Raw genomic sequence first — 17,142 nt, forward strand, 5'->3', positions numbered from 1 at the left:
CATTCCTGGTTACAGGGTTCTCAGACGGGATAGAGAGGGGGGTAAAAAGGAGGGGGGCTCGCAGTATTGATTAAAGAAACTATTACAGCTGTGAGGAGGGATGATATGTTAGAGGGGACATCAAACAAGGCCATATGGGTTGAAATGAAGAATAAAGAAGGGGTGATCACACTACTGGGAGTGTACTATAGACCCCCCCAAACAGTCAGAGGGATATAGAAGAACAAATGTGTGCACATAAACTATAGAGCTGTAATAGTGGAGGATTTCAACTACCTAATATTAACTGGGAAAAAAATAGTGTGAATGGTACAGAGGGTGCAGAATTCCTAAAATGCATTCAGGAGAATTTCTTTGGCCAGTGTGTAACAAGCCCAACAAGGGAGGGGACGGTTCTGGACTTGGTTTTGAGGAATGAAGAGGGGCCGGTGGAAGGGGTATCAGTGGGAGAGCATTTTGGTGCTAGTGATCATAATTCAGCAAGATTTAGGGTAGTTAAGGAAAAGGACAAAGGGGGACCAGGAATAAAAGTTCTCAATTGTGGTAAAGCCAATTTTGCGGAGCTGAGATGGGATTTGGTCAAAGTGGACTGGAAACAGCTACTTGATGGTAAATCAGTGTCAGAGCAGTGGGAGGCATTCAAGGAGATCCTGGTGGTACAGAACAAGTTTGTTCCCTTAAGGAAAAAGTTTGGGGCTAACAAATCTAGAGCTCCCTAGATGTCAAGGGACATACAGGGTAAAATAAGGAAAAAAAGGGAAGCTTATGACAGATACTGAGAGCTCAATACTGCAGAAACTCGAGAGTATAAAAAGTGCAGGGGTGAAATTTAAAAAGATATCAGGAAAGCAAAGAGAGAGCATGAAACAATGTTGGCAAGTAAAATCAGGGGAAACCCAAAGATGTTTTTTAAATATATTAAGAGCAAGAGGATAACTAGAAAAAGAGTGGGGTCTATTAGAGACCATAAAGGAAATCTGTGTGTGGAGGTATGATTTCTTAATGAATACTTTGCATCTGTTTTCACAAAAGAGAGGAGCGATGCAGACTTTGCAATGAAGGAGGAGGCGTGTGAAATATTAGACAAGGTAAACTTAGTGAGAGAGAAAGTATTAAGGGGCTTAGCAGCTTTGAAAGTGGATAAATCCCCAGGCCCGGATGAAATGTATCCCAGGCTGTTAAGAGAAGCAAAAGAGGAAATAGCAGAGGCTCCGACCATCATTTTTCAGTCCTCTCTGGCTACAGGTCTGGTGCCAGAGGACTGGTAAAGTTGTACCTTTGTTTAAAAAAGGATAAAGGGATAGACCGAGTAATTACAGACCTGTCAGTGGTTGGAAAACCTCCTGAGGGACAGGATAAATCTTCATTTGGAAAGACATGGATTAATCAGGGACAGTCAGCATGGATTTGTTAAGGGAAAGTTGTGTCTGACTAACTTGATTGAATTTTTCGAGGAGGTAACCAGGAGGGTCGATGAGGGCAGTGCATATGATGTAGTGTGTATGGATTTTAGCAAGGCTTTTGATAAGGTCCCACATGGCAGACTGGACTGAAAGTAAAAGCCCATGGGATCCAGGGCAAAGTGGCAAGTTGGATCCAAAATTGGCTCAGAGGCAGGAAGCAGAGGGTAAAGGTTGATGGGTGTTTTTGTGACTGGAAGGATGTTTCCAGTGGGGTTCCGCAGGGCTCAGTACTAGGGCCCTTGCTTTTTGTGGTATATATCAATGACTTGGACTTGAATGTTGGGGGTATGATTAAGAAGTTTGCAGATGATACTAAAATAGGCTGTGTGGCTGATAACAGAAGAAAAAGCTGCGGACTGCAGGAAGATATCAATCAACTGGTCAGGTGGGCAGAACAGTGGCAAATGGAATCCAATCCGGAGAAATGTGAGGTAATGCATTTGGGGAGGGCTAACAATGCAAGGGAATACACATTAAATGGCGCGGACACGATGGGCCAAAATGGCCTCATTCTGTGCTGTAAATTTCTATGATTCTATAGATGCATTTAAGGGGAAGCTAGGTAAACACATGAGGGAGAAAGGAATAGAAAGAAATGTTGAAAGGGTGAGATGAAGAGGGATGGGAGGAGGCTGGTGTGGAGCATAAACACCGGCACGGAGCGGTTGGGCCAAATTGTCTGTTTCTGTGCTATGAATACTTTGTAATTAAAAATCTTACATTATATCCATATGTTGCATCAAAAATTTACATCTGCACACATTGCCTGTCTGGAAACCTTACTTACTGGTGTCACTTTTTTGTTCACAGTTTTGTCAATTTTCCCATTGTAAATTTCGATGTCCATGCTCCATTCAATGTTCCTATGTCACCTATCCCGGCACAAATTGTTGGTCAGGCCACAGTTTTGGTGCCTTACTTTCGGAAGGATGTCAAGGTCCTGGAGAGGGTACACTAAGATGAGACCAGGGACGAGAGGCTTTCATTATGAGGAGACCCCAGAGACTCTGGGGGCTCTTTTCATTAGAACAGAGAAGGTAAAGAGGAGCTCTGATAGAGATGGCCATAATTACCAGGGGTTTTGATCATGTGAATCAGGAAACCAACTGCCACTGGTGAATGAGATTGTAACTAGAGGGGAGAAATTTATCATCACCGAAAGGAGGGAGAATTACACAGAACGCTGTTAAGACATGGAATGTTCGACCAGAAACAGTGGGGGTAGCAGAATCTATAATTAGTACTCTCATTCTTCCCTATTTCTTTCCACCAGGAATAGGACTGAGAGAGCCGGGCACAGACACAATAGGTCAAATGGAGAAAAGGCAGGGTAATGGGACAGCTGATAGAGAGAGATGGAGCGTGAGCAAGCGAACAGGAGGATGGGCTGTTTTGGGGTTGTAAAATTCTATGATTCTGTGGGCCCAACTGTAGTGTTACCAATCATCACTTGGTTTCTGCATCCAGGTTCTTTAGGTCAGTAAGAAACAGAGGTCCAAGCATCAACTGCCTGCATTGCTCCACTCAGTAATCCCCTGCCCTGACACAACACCTCTCAAAAGGATACTCCATTTCATCATTTCTTATCCAGTCCTACATCCATATTTTTTACCTGTGGCTTTCAGATTCAGCCCACACAAATCTTGGTGAAAAGCTGAAGAAACAATCATAGGGAGTGTCGGGCTGGTATTTTCTGCTCCAGTGCACGGACAAAGTACATTTCAGGAAGTTTCATCTCCATTAATGTAGTAAGAGAGAGAGATGTTCTAAAGAGAACCTCATGAGTAGAGACAGTTGGAAAATCTCAAAAGGGACAGTTTAAAAAATCTCAAAGGCAGCCAGGAGACAGTGTGAAAAGTACAGGCAGGTCAATAGTCCACCCCAACAACCACCTGCCTGTGTGTGTGTCAGGTGCGACTCCAAACCACTGGAGGCTTTTCCCTTTGACTCCCACTGACCTCAGATGTTCTAGGGCTACAGATGCCACACTCGGTCAAATGTTGCCTTGCTGTCGAGGGCATTCACTCTCACCTCTCCTCTGGCGTTCAGCTCTTGTGCCTACATCTGAGTCGAGGCTGTGATGAGCTCTGGAGCCGAGTGGCTCTGGTGGAACCTGAACTGAGCATTGATGAGCAGCTTAGTGGTGAGTCGGTTCCGTTTGATGGTACCATTGATGAACTCCTTCCATCACTTTACTGATAACTGGGAGGAGGATGATAGTGTGATAAATGGCAGGGTGAGATTTGCCCTGCAATTACTGACACACTCCCGGGGACCCCCTGTAAATACAGACACACTCCCGGGGACCCCCTGTAAATACCGACACACTCCCGGGGACCCCCTGTAAATACTGACACGCTCCCCCGGGACCACTGCAATTACTGACACACTCCCGGGTACCGCCCGTCAATACTGACACACTCCCGGAGACCCCCTGTAAATACCGACACACTCCCGGGGACCCCCCGTCAATACTGACACACTCCCGGGGACCCCCTGTAAATACCGACACACTCCCGGGGACCCCCTGTAAATACTGACACGCTCCCCAGGGACCACTGCAATTACTGACACACTCCCGGGGACCCCCCGTCAATACTGACACACTCCCGGGGACCTCCTGTAAATACTGACACACTCCTGGGGACCCCCGTCAATACCGACACACTCCCGGGGACCCCCCGTCAATACTGACACACTCCCGGGGACCCCCCGTCAATACTGACACATTCCCGGGGACCCCCCGTCAATACTGACACACTCCCGGGGACCCCCCGTCAATACTGACACACTCCCGGGGACCCCCCGTCAATACTGACACACTCCCGGGGACCCCCCGTCAATACTGACACACTCCCGGGGACCCCCCGTCAATACTGACACACTCCCGGGGACCCCCCGTCAATACTGACACACTCCCGGGGACCCCCCCGTCAATACTGACACACTCCCGGGGACCCCCCGTCAATACTGACACACTCCCGGGGACCCCCCGTCAATACTGACACACTCCCGGGGACCCTCTGCAAATACTGACACACTCCCAAAACCCCCTGTAAATAATGAAACACTCCTGGGGTCCCCCTGTAAATACTGACGTATTTACTTTCAAAGAACATAGGAATACAGCACTATTACTGCAGAAATTTGATTTTATTAGTATGAAATAGTACACAAGTGAGTTAAGAAATAGAGAAAAAAATATAGAATACAGAACTCGAGATACTGTGTGTGATATGCCTGGTTTCAGACAAGACAGAAATCTCATGACTTTGCAGATTTATGGGACCCCTTGCAGACTTTAGGGACTCCAGTTTGAAAATCTATACACCAGGGCATTTCCAGTTCATATTGGTTACCTTCTTCATATATTAACTGTACCAACCATTACTTACCTTATTGTATCATATCATATATCATCTTTCTTCTGCCCAGGGAATCTGCCCGTATTGCTAACAATGCTTTTCAGCTGTTCCTTGTGGAACACCTTCCTGTGCAAACACAGGAGTTCAACACCTGCCCTGTCACCTCCTCCCTTCCCACTTTCCAGGGCCCCAAACACTCCTTCCAGGTGAAACAGCGATTTACTTGTACTTCTTTCAGTTCTGGTATACTGCATTCGTTGCTCACGATGTGGTCTCCTCTACATTGGGGAGCCCAAACGCAGATTGGGTGACTGCTTTACTGAACACCTCCGTTCAGTCCGCAAGCGTGACACTGAGCTTCCGGTCATTTGCCAATTTAATTCTCCGCCACACTCCTACTCTGTCCTCGGCCTCCAACACTGACGTAAAGCTCAACGCAAGCTCGAGGAACAGCATCTTTTGATTAGGCACTTTACAACTTTCCGGCCACAAAATTGAGTTCAACAATTTCAGATCATAACCATCTACACTGTTTCTTCAAAGAACTCTAGAGGGTTGGTCAAGCACGACTATCCATGCTGACTGGCTATGATGAACCCATGTTGTACCAAGTGCTCAGTAATTTCCATCCACATTATAGACTCTGTTAGTTTACCAACAACTGATGCAAGGTTGACTGAACGTTTACTTCCTGGTTGATCCCCATCTCCTATTTTGAGGGTAGTCACACTTCAGTTCTCTGGCACGATTTGCCCTTTTATAGGATTTTAGAAAATCAGGGCCTCAGCTATTTCTTTCCCAGCTTGCCACAGGATCCTCAATGTAAACCATCAGGCCCCTGTGATTTATCTACTTCAAATTTCAGTAACTTCTTTCGTTCCATTTCCCTTTGAACAGTAACCTCCGGCAACTGTTCCACACTCACCTCAGGTGCTCCTCAATGGAACTAAGGCAAAGAGAAAGCATGAGAGAAAGAGAAAGGATACAAATGCAAGTCTTTCTTTTAAAGAAATGAGAGAGAAACAGAGAAAAAGAGTGAAGGAAAAAAATAGAATGGCTTAACTCTTGTAAACATCACAAAGTGTTTCACATACAATGAATTACTGTGAACTGCAGTGACTTGGTAAATATTGTGTTAAGATCCGAGGAACAGCAATGAGATGTATGGCCAGTTAATGTGTTTTGGTGATGTTTTATGAAGGATAAATGTTGACCTCAGGACATCGGGAGAACTCCCTGCTCTTACAATAGTGTCATGAGATCTTCAACATCCACCTGAACCACCAAAACAAGCAGATGGGGCCTCGGTTTAACGTCTCATCCAAATGACAGCACCTCCAGCAGTGCATTCAAGTGTCAGCCAAGGTTACTTGCTATGTCTTGGAGTGGGGATTGAAACTATGGCCTTCTGACTCAGAGCCAAACTGAACAAAGCCAGCTACCAACAGAGTGAATGAGAAGAGCAAGAACGATGACAATGCAAGTTCTCCATACCTCATCACTATCACGAGTCATTGCGATGAGAACTTTCTTTGATGGAGCCTGGCCTAAAAAAAGTTTGAGAACCACTGATCTAGGGTTCACATGTAGGCACTTCATTATAGTCCTTATTTTTCTCCCACATTGCTTAACAGCACCAGCTTGCATTTATTTCACACCTTCAACATACAAAATGTCCCAAGACAATTTACAGAGAAATAAGAGAAACAGACGGCAAGCTATAGGAGAAGTGAGTGAAGACTTGGTCGAAAGGATGGGTTGAGATTTTTTTTTAACGACATACATGTAGAGAGAGACAGAGGGGTTCAAGAGGGAGTTATGGAGAGGGAGGTAAAGTTACTGAAACCAATGGTGGGGTGACGAGAGGGGAACATGCAGAGTTAGAGGACTGAAGGGTACGGGTGGAGAAGTAAACGTAATGAAAGGAGGCAGAGCTCATGAGGTGCGAGGCCGCGGAGGGATTTGAAGACGAGGACAAAGATTTGAACTTGGATGAATGGGGGTGGGGGAAGGAAACAAGGCATCAGCGTAGATCAGTGAGGATGGTGGTGATGAGTGAGCAGGACTTAATGTGGGTCAGGAGGTGAGCAGTTGCATTTTGGATAAGTTGAAGTTAGGAACGTAGGAAGAGGAGTAGTACATTCAGCTGCTCAAGCCTGTTCCACCATTCAATTAGACCATGGCTGATCTGGAACTTAACTCCATTTACCTACCTAGCTCTAAGTTTAAAGTTATGCTTCCTTGTTCTGAACTATTGAGGAAATCTTTTCTCTCCATCTACCCTATTAGATCCTTTCTCTCCATCTTTAAAAAAAATTGTTTTTATTCGTTCCTGGGATGTAACGTCGCTGGCAACACCAGCATTTATTGCCCATCCTTAATTGCCCTTGAGAAGGTGGTGGTGAGCTGCCTTAAGAACATAAGAATTAGGAACAGAAGTAGGCCATTTGGCCCCTTGAGCCTGCTCCGCCATTCAATAAGATCATGGCTGATCTGATCATGGACTCAGCTTGTGCAGTAACCTCTTATGTGGCACCTTATTGAATGCCTTCATGAACCGCTGCAGTCCATGTGGTGATGGTACTCCCAGTGCTGTTAGGGAGGGTGTTCCAGGATTTTGGCCCAGCGACGATGAAGGAACAGGTCAATGGCAGCCCCAGGATGTTGAAGGTGGGGGATTTGGCGATGATAATGCCATTGAATATCAAGGGGAGGTGGTTAGACTCTCACTTGTTGGAGGTGGTCATTGCCTGGCACTTGTTATTTGTCAATTATCAGCACAGGCCTGAATGTTGGCCAGGTCTTGCTGCATGTGGGCATGGACTGCTTCATTATCTGAGGAGTTGCAAATGGAACTGAACACTGTGTAATCATCAGCGAACATCCCCACTTCTGACCTTATGATGGAGGAAGGTCATTGATGAAGGAGCTGAAGATGGTTGGGCCGAGGACACTGCCCTGAGGAACTCCTGCAGCAATGTCCTGGGGCTGAGGTGACTGACCTCCAACCACCACAACCATCTTCCTTTGTGCTGGGTATGACTCCAGCCAGGAGAGTTTTCCCCCCGATTCCCATTGACTTCAGTTTTACTAGGACTCCTTGGTGCCACACTCAGTCAAATCTACCCTATTAAATCCTTTCTCTCTATCTACCCTATTAAATCCTTTAATCATTTTTAACACCTCAATTATATCATCCCTTAATATTCTATATTCAAGGGAATACTAACCTAGTCTGTACAACCTGCCCTCATTATGTAACCCTTTTACCCCGGTAACATTCTGGGGAATGTGCCCTGCCCCCTCTAAGGCTAATCGACCCTCCCTGAGGGGCAGGGCCCAGAACTGAACCCAGTGACCACAGGGGGTCTGAGCAGATCTTTATATAACTGTAGCATCACTTCCACTCTTTGTGTACCAGCCCCCTTGAGATGAAGGCTAACATTCCACTAGTTTTTATTTATTTCTGAACATGGACTCTTAAATCTCTCTGTCCCTCTACAGTTGCTAGCTTCTCACCATTTAGAAAATACTTTGATCCATCTTTCTTAGGTTCAAAGTAAACAACCCCGCACTCTCCCACATCGAACTCCATCTGCCACAGTTTCTCTCACTCAGTTAATCTATCAATGTCCCGTTGTAACTTTCTCATCTACACTACATACTGTTCTACCTAACTTAGTGTAATCAGTAAACTATGGATAAACGGCTCAGTATTCCTTGATCTAAGTCATTGATAAATATAGTGAAAAGCTGAGGCCTCAGTCCAGATCCTCGGGGAACACCACCAGTCACATCCTGCCAATTGGAGTACATATCCCTACTCTGTCTCCTACCTCCTAACCAATTCCCTATCTAAGCCAATAGTGCCATCAACAAACTTGGATATCCCTACCCATGTCAAAAGGTTGCCTCCAATAGCATGCGCTTCCATTATTCCTAACAGTCTTTGTGTGGGATCTTACTGAATACCTTCTGGAAACCCATATAAATAACATCCATGTTAAAGGGGCTGCGCGGCCCAAAAACAAATTAGAGGGAACACTGATGAAGGTTAAGTCTTTTTGAACGCCAGGTACAGGGAAGAGCTTGGAGCAGGACCCTAAGCATGAAGGTTTTTTTTGATATTTATTCTTGAGATGTGGATGTTACTGGTAAGATCAGCATTTATTGCCCATCCCTAATTGCCCTGGATAAGATGATGGTGAGCCGCCTTCTTGAACCGCTGCAGTCCGTGTGGTGAAGGTACTCCCAACAGTGCTGTTAGGGAGGGAGTTCCAGGATTTTTTTCCAGCAACATTGATGAAACGGCGATATATTTCCAAGTCAGGATGGTGTGTAACTTGGAGAGGAGCTTGGAGGTGGTGGTGTTCCCATGCCACTGCTGCCCTTGTCCTTCTGGGCGGTAGAGGTCGCGGGTTTGGGAGGTGCTGCCGAAGAAGCCTTGGCGAGTTGCTGCAGTGCATCTTGTAGATGGTACACACTGCAGCCACGGTGCGCCGGTGGGGGAGGGAGTGAATATTTAGGGTGGTGGATAGCGTGCCAATCAAGTGGGCTGCTTTGTCTAGATGATATCGAGCTTCTTGAGTGTTGTTGGAGCTGCACTCATCCAGGCAAGTGGAGAGTGTTCCATCATACTCCTGACTTGTGTCTTGTAGATGGTGGAATGGCTTTAGGGAGTCAGGAAGTGAGACACTTGCCGCAGAATACCCAGCCTCTGACCCGCTCTTGTAACCACAGTATTTATGTGGCTGGTCCAGTTAAGTTGCTGATCATTGGCGACCTGCAGAGCAATTCAGCGATGGTAAAGCCATTGAATGTCAAAGAGAGATGGTTAGACTCTCGCTTGTTGGAGATGGTCATTTCCTGGCACTTGTGTGACGCAAATGTTGCTCGCCACTTCCCAACTTGTATTTAAATAGCGCCTTTAATGCAGTAAAACGTCCCAAGGCGCTTCAGCCACATAAGCAGATATTAGCGCAGCAAAAGCTTGGTCAAAGAGGTAGGTTTTAAGTAGCATCTTAAAGGAGGAAATAGAGGTAGAGAGGCGGAGAGGTTTAAGGAGAGAATTCCAGAACTGACGGCCTTGGCAGCCACCAATGGTGGAATGATTAAAATCGGGAATGCTCAAAAGGCTAGAATTGGAGAAGTGCAGATATTTTGTAACATTGTGGAGCTGGAGGTGATTACAGAGATAGGAAGGGGCGAAGCCATGGAGGGATTTGAAAACAACGATGAGAATTTTGAAATCGAGGCGTTGCTTAACCAGGTCAGCGAGCACAGGGGTGACGGGTGAACGGGACTTGGTGCGAGTTAGGACACGGGCAGCAGAGTTTTGGATGAACTCAAATTTACGGAGGGTAGAAAATTGGAGGCCGGCCAGGAGAGCGTTGGAATAGTCAAATCTAGAGGTAACAAAGGCATGGATGAGGGTTTCAGCAGCAGATGAGCTGAGGCAGGAGTGGCGATGGGCGATGATACAGAGGTGGAAATAGGCGGCCTTAGTTATGCTGTGGATCTGTGGTCGGAAGCGCATCTCGGGGATCAAATATGACACCAAGTCTGTCTGCTTCAGCCTCAGAGTTGCCAGGGATGGGATGGAGTCGCGCGGACCAAGCCTGGATGTTATCCAGGTCTTGCTGCATGTGGGCATGGGCTGCTTCATTATCGGAGAAATTGCGAATGGTGATGAATACTGTGTAGTCGTCAGCGAATGGTGGAACAATTAAAATTGGGAATGCACAAGAGGCCAGAATTTAAGCAGTGTGGGCATCTCGTAGATATATCACCGTGACTGCACCTCCTGTGGCTCTGTCATACCAATGGGACAGGATATACCCAAGGACTGTGATGGAGGAGTCTGGGCTGTTGGCTGATAATCATACTCGTAGAATTTTACCTATGTCAGCCTGGAGCTTGACTAGTCTGTGGGACAGCTCTCCCAACTTTGGCACCAGTCTCCTGACATTAGTGAGGAGAACTTTGCAGGGTTGACTGGCTGGGTGCGCCGTTGACGTGTCCTAGTCCGATGCCTAGGACGAAGCAGAGTGCTCTCTCTGAGAGAGAAGGCACAGAGGTGCTGGAGGAATAGCGCAAGAGGAGGGGGGGGGGGGGGGGGGCGCGAGAGCAGGGGTGATGGGGAAAGGGTGGGGGAATGTGACTGAGCTCAGAGAGAGAGAGAGCGAGCACAGGGGCGATGGGGGAATGGGGAAAGGGCAGGGGGATGGGACTGAGCTCTTTGAGAGAGAGAGAGAGAGAGAGAGAGAGAGAGAGAGATGCGCATGCACAGGGGCATGTGGACGTCATTAGGAAGGTGTCATGTTTTGCCGATCCCGAGTTGCCCGAGGCGGTGGTGGCGAGTCTTGAACTGCTGCAGTCCGTGTGGTAAAGGTACTCTCAGACTGCTGTTAGGTAGTTCGTTCCAGCCGGTGAACCACTCGCTATAGAATACCCAGCTCTGACCTTCTCTAGTAGCCAAGGCATTTATGTGGTTGGTCTAGTTGAGTTTATGGTCAAAGGAGGATAGTTTTTTGAGAGACAGGGCTCAGGGCAATGGGGGAAATGGGAGAGCTCTTTCAGAGAGAGGGCAGAGGCCCGGTAGCCAAATGGGGGAAAGGCGGAATAATGGGACGAAGAGGATAGCTCCTTCAGAGAGGAAGCATAGGGACAATGGGTCAAATAGGCTCCTTCTGTGCTGTAAAATTCTATAAAGTCTAAAACATGCTATGTTGCAATGTTGCCTGTGTTGTGGGGTCAGCACTCCACCACTCATTCTAACTCTGAAATCAATAAGCCCAATCTCAACTCATAGGGCATTCTCCAGATACTAACAATGTTCTTACCATCACTGTCTAAAATATAATCTCGAGGAAACATGATACCGCAACCCATGATATCACCCTTGTAGCAGCGAGGGCCAAAGGGATCTCCCACTCCACTTCCTTGGAAAAGTTTGCCATCATCTGAGAAAAGAAATCAGAGAATTCAGTAACACACACGCATGCACAGGTCCCAACTCTCTCTCTCCCGCTCATACACAGGCACTGGTACATACGCATACACTGGCATCTTCTCCCACACATACACGGACACATGCACAGGTACTGGCTCTCCCTCACATACATATATCGGCACCGCTATACACAGATAAACTGCTACTCACACCAGCAGAGGCATGGTCTCCATCTCTCACAAACACACAGGCACCATCTCTCACTCTCACACAAAACAACTTGCATTTATATAGCGCCTTTAGTTTAGTAAAACATCCTAAAGGCGTCCTAAAGCATTATCAGACAAAATTTGACACCGAGCCACATATGGAGATATTAGGACACGTGACCAAGAGCTTGGACAAAGAGGTAGGTTTTAAGGAGAGTCTTAAAGGAGGAGTGAGGTAGAGAGGGAAATCCAGCCCTTAGAGACTAGACAGCTGAAGGCATGGCCACCAATGGTGAGGCTCTGCCCTTGCCTCAGCTCATCTGCTGCTAAAGCCCTCATCCATGCCTTTGTTACTTCTAGACTTGACTATTTCAATACTCTCCTGGCTAGCCTCCCATCTTCCATAAGCTTGAACTCATCCAAAGCACTGCTACCTATATCCTAACTAGCAACGTCTCGTTCACCCATCACGAAAGCTCCCTTTAAGCTGCGCAGCAGCGCAGTGCTCCAGGGAACCCACGCTGCTGGCTTTTCAACCCCGTGCTCACTGACCTACATTAGCTCCCAGTCTGGCAACGGCTCGATTTGAAAATTCTCATCCTTGTGTTCAAATCACTCCATGGCATCGCCCCTCTCTTTCTCTGTAACCTCTTCCAGCCCTACAATCCTTTGAGATCTCTGCGTCCCTCCAATTCTGGCCTTTAGTGGATCCTGATTTTCATCTTTCTACCAATGGCGGCCGTGCCTTTACCTGCCTAAACCTCTCCGCCTCTCCTCCTTAAAGTCGCTCCTTAAAACCAACCTCTTTGTCCAAGTTTTTGATTACCTGTCCCAATATCTCATGTGGCTCAGTGTCAAATGTTGTCTGATAACTTAAGGGAAGAGCGTGTCCGACTAACTTACGTAGTGCGTATGATGCAGTGTATATGGATTTTAGCAAAACTTTTGATAAGGTCCTACATGGCAGACTGGTCACAAAAGTAATAGCCTATGGGATCCAGGGCAAAGTGGCAAGTTGGATCCAAAATTGGCTCGGAGGCAGGAAGGAAAGGGTAATGGTTGATGGGTGTTTTTGTGACCGGAAGGCTGTATCCAGTGGGGTTCCGCAGGGCTCAGTGCTGGGGCCCTTGTTTTTTGTGGAAAATATCAATGACTTGGACTTGAATATAGGGAGTATGATTAAGAAGTTTGCAGATGACACTAAAATTGGCTGTGTGGTTGATAATGCAGAAGAAAGCTGCGGACTGCAGGAAGATATCAATGTACTGGGCAGAACAGTGGCAAATGGAATTCAATCCGGAGAAGTGTGAGGTAATGCATTTGGGGAAGTCTAACAAGGCAAGGAAATACACATTAAATGGTAGAACACTGGAAAGTATAAAGGAACAAAAAGACCTTGGAGTGCAGGTCCACAGATCCCTGAAGGTAGCAGGCCAGGTAGATAAGGTGGTTAGGAAGGAATATGGAATACTTGCCTTTATTAGTCGAGACATGAAATACAAGAGCAAGGACGTTATGCTTGAATTGTACAAAACACTAGTTAGGCTGCAGCTGGAGTACTGCGTGCAGTTCTGGTCACCGCATTACAGGAAGGATGTGATTGCACTGGAAAGGGTGCAGAAAAGATTTACAAGAATGTTGCCTGAACTGGAGAATTTTGGATATGAGGAAAGATTGAAGATGATGGGTCTGTTTTCTGTGGAACAGAGGAGGCTGAGGTGAGACCTGCTTGAGGTGTATAAAATTATAAGGGGCCTGGATAGAGTGGATAGGACGGACTTGTTTCCCTTGGCGGATGGGTTAAAAACCAGGGAGCATAGATTTAAAGTAATTGGGGGGAGGTTTATGAGGGGAAATGTCTTCACCCAGAGGGTGGTGGGGGTCTGGAACTCACTGCCTGAAAGGGTGGTAAAGGCAGAAAGCCTCACCATATTTAAAAAATACTTGGATGTGCACTTAAAGTGCCGTAACCTACAGGGCTACGGACCAAGAGCTGGAAAGTGGGATTAGGTTGGACAGCTCTTGGTCGGCCGGCACAGACACGATGGGCCGAAATGACCTCCTTCCGTGCTGTAAATTTCTATGATTCTATGAACTCTCCTTTTAAGCAACTTGGGATGTTTTACTACATTAAAGTTACTAGGTTAACTAGTACTGTTGAGGAGAGTTTGAACTAACTTGGCAGGGAGAGGGGAACCAGAAAGGAGCAGGAATGAGATCAGAGGACAGCGAGATATAAACAGCATTAAAATTAGAAATAGCTCAAAAATTGCAGGGACCAGATTGAGGAAAATAACAAGTGACAAAGGAGGTAATAAAATGTATGAACGTCAATGTCCACAGTGCAACTAATAAGGTTGGTGAGCTGCAGGCACAAGTTATGACTTGGCTGCATTAACAGAAACGTGGCTGAAACAAGGCCCGGAATGGGTTCTTAATATTCCTGGTTACCCAGTATTCAGGAAGAAGGAGAAGGAAAAAGAGGAGGGGACGTGGCAGTATCTTAAGGATGACGTTACAGCTCTAAATAGAAAGGATTTACGAGATGGTACTGGGACTAAATCTACTTGGCTCGAATTAAGTAACAGAGAGGGAGCTGTTCCATTGCTGGGAGTTTTTTTATAGAGCTCCAAACAGTGAGAAGAAGATAGATGGGCAAATTTGTTGGGAAATTTCAACGGCTTGCAACAAAAATAGAAGAATATTAGCAGACTTTAATGACCCTAATATAGACTTGGAAAAACAGTGTCAAGGGTAGGGAAGGAGAGAAATTTCTGATATTTGCACAGGAGTACTTTCTCGATCAATGCGTTTCCAGCGCAATAAGGAAGAAAGCCGTGTTGGTCCTGGTTCTGGGGAATGAAGTTGGGCAAGTGAAGTGTGTTACAGCAGGAGATCATCGAGCTAACAGTGACCACAACACCATTTGGTTTAAAGTGATTCTGGACAGAGAACAGAAAATATCGAAGGTAAACGTGCTGGCCTGGGGAAGGGCTCATCTCAGTGATTTAACAAGGGGTCAAGCACAGGTAGATTGGAAAAGGCGATTGCAGGGTAAAGTAGTAACGGAGCAATGGAGGGCATTCAGTAAAGAGATAGTTCAGGGGCAAATGAGGCATATTCCATTGAGGGGAAAGGTAGAGTATGCAAAGCTAAAACCTGGATGACAAACAAAAGTTAAAATAAAACAGAAAAAAGCTTATGACAAATGTCAGGGGCAGCATTCCGTTAATAACCAGGAAGATTATGGAAAGTACAGGAGGGAATTCAAAAAGTTAATATGGGAGGCCAAGAGAGATTATGAGAAAAGATTAGCAGGCAATATTAAATTGAACCCTAAAACATTTGATAAACCTATAAAGTGTAAGCGGTTAGCTAGGGAAAAAGGGAAATCTTCATATAGAGGCAGAAGACAGTATTAAATGTGTACTTGGCATCTGTCCTCACAAAGGAAGCGGATGATGTGATGGTTACACTGAAAGAGGAGGGGGTAGTCATGGACAGGATAGTAATAGATAGAGAAGATGTACTAAAAAGATTAGCATTACTGAAAGTTGGTAAGTCACCTGGTCCAGATGGAATGTATCCTCGGTTGCTAAGAGAAGCAATGGTAGAAATAGCAGAGGCATTGGTCACAATCTTTCAATCCTAATTGGTTTGTCTTATAACACTCCTGTGAAGTGCCTTGGGATGTTTTACTATGTTAAAGGCACCATATAAATACAAGTTGTTGTTGTTGGATACAGGAGTAGAGACGGAGGGCTGGAGGGCTGCTAATGTTATGCCACTATTAAAGAAAGGGGAGAGGGATAAACCAAGAAACTACAGAACAGTCAGCCTAACATTGGTGGTGGGAAGTTATTGGAAACCTTTATCAGGAACAAAATAAACTTTCACTTGGAAAGGCATGGGATAATCAGAAGCACCAGCATTGATTTGTAAAGGTAAATTATCTCTGACTATCTTGATTGAATTCTTTGATGAGGTAAGAGAGAAGGCTGATCAAGGTAGTGCAGTAGATGTATATATGGACTTTCAGATTCGGGTGCCACACAGGAGGCTCGTTAAAAAGATGGAAGCCCATGGAATTAAGGGGAAGTGGCAGTATGGATATGGAATTGGCTCCGTGGCAGGAAGCAGAGGGTGGTGATGAACGGATGTTTTTCAGACTGGGAGGTGGATTGCAGTGATGCTCCCCAAGGGTCAGTTTTTACAAATGACCTCGACTCAGGTGTAGGGAGCAGCATTGTAAAGTTTGCAGATGATACGAAACTTGGCAAAGTAGTAGATGGTGATGGGGACAGTTATAGGCTTCAGGATGACACAGACAAGATGGTGAAATGGGCAGAAGCAGGGCAGATGGAGTTCAGTGTGGTATAATGCGAAGTGATGCACTTTGGGAGGATTAATATGGAAAGTCAGTAGACTATAATGGCACAATTTTGAAAACTGTAAATGAGCAGAGACCTTGGTGTCCATGGACACAAATCCTTGAACGTGGCAGGGCAAGTTGATACGGTGGTTAAAAAAAGCATTTGGGTTACTTGGGTTTCTAAATAGAGGAATAGGATATAAAAGCAAAGAGACCATGCTGGAACTTTACAAATCACTGGTTAGGCCTCAGCTGGAGTATTGTGCACCACACTTCAGAAAGATGTAAAGGTCCTAGAAAAGGTACAGAGGAGGTTTACCAGGATGTTACCAGGGATGAGTGACTTCAGTTATGAGGAGAGGTTAGAAAAGTGAGGACTGTTCTCCTTGGAACAGAGAAGGTTAAGATGTGACCTAATCGAGTTTTTCAAAATGATAGAGAAAAACCATTCCTTCGGGTGAGTGGGTCAATAACCAGAGGTCACAGATTCAAAATCATTGGCAGAAGATGTAGGGGGGAGATGAGGAGAAATGTTTTCACTCAGAGAGTTGTGGGGATCTGGAACGCTCTACCTGAGAAGGTGGTGGAAGCTGATTCCATAAATCATTTTAAAAGGGAATTGGACAGGTAATTGAGGATGAGAAACTTACAGGGTTACCGACAAAACGTGGGGGTGTGAGACTGAGCATGGCTGCTCTTTCAAATAGCCAGCACAGGCACAACGGGCCGAATGGCCTCCATCTGTGCTGAGAGTTTTTCTGATTCTATGAAAGGTGCTATA

At 45.9% G+C, this 17,142-nt stretch overlaps 1 protein-coding gene across 4 annotated transcripts in view; it reads right to left on the minus strand.

Annotated features, from left to right (window-relative positions):
* Nucleotides 1-17,142, minus strand: part of LOC139241030 (SPRY domain-containing protein 3-like) — a 313,798-nt gene that overhangs the window by 8,364 nt on the left and 288,292 nt on the right. For 3 of the 4 annotated variants that reach the window (XM_070869751.1, XM_070869748.1, XM_070869750.1), the window contains exon 9: nucleotides 11,671-11,790. The exons of the other annotated variant lie outside the window; for it this stretch is intronic. In XM_070869751.1, the coding sequence (XP_070725852.1) occupies nucleotides 11,671-11,790 (120 nt within the window). The remainder of the gene's footprint in view (nucleotides 1-11,670; nucleotides 11,791-17,142) is intronic. 4 annotated transcript variants of the gene reach the window in all.

The sequence above is a fragment of the Pristiophorus japonicus genome, chromosome X (assembly GCF_044704955.1).
Source record: "Pristiophorus japonicus isolate sPriJap1 chromosome X, sPriJap1.hap1, whole genome shotgun sequence".
Taxonomy (NCBI): domain Eukaryota; kingdom Metazoa; phylum Chordata; class Chondrichthyes; family Pristiophoridae; genus Pristiophorus; species Pristiophorus japonicus.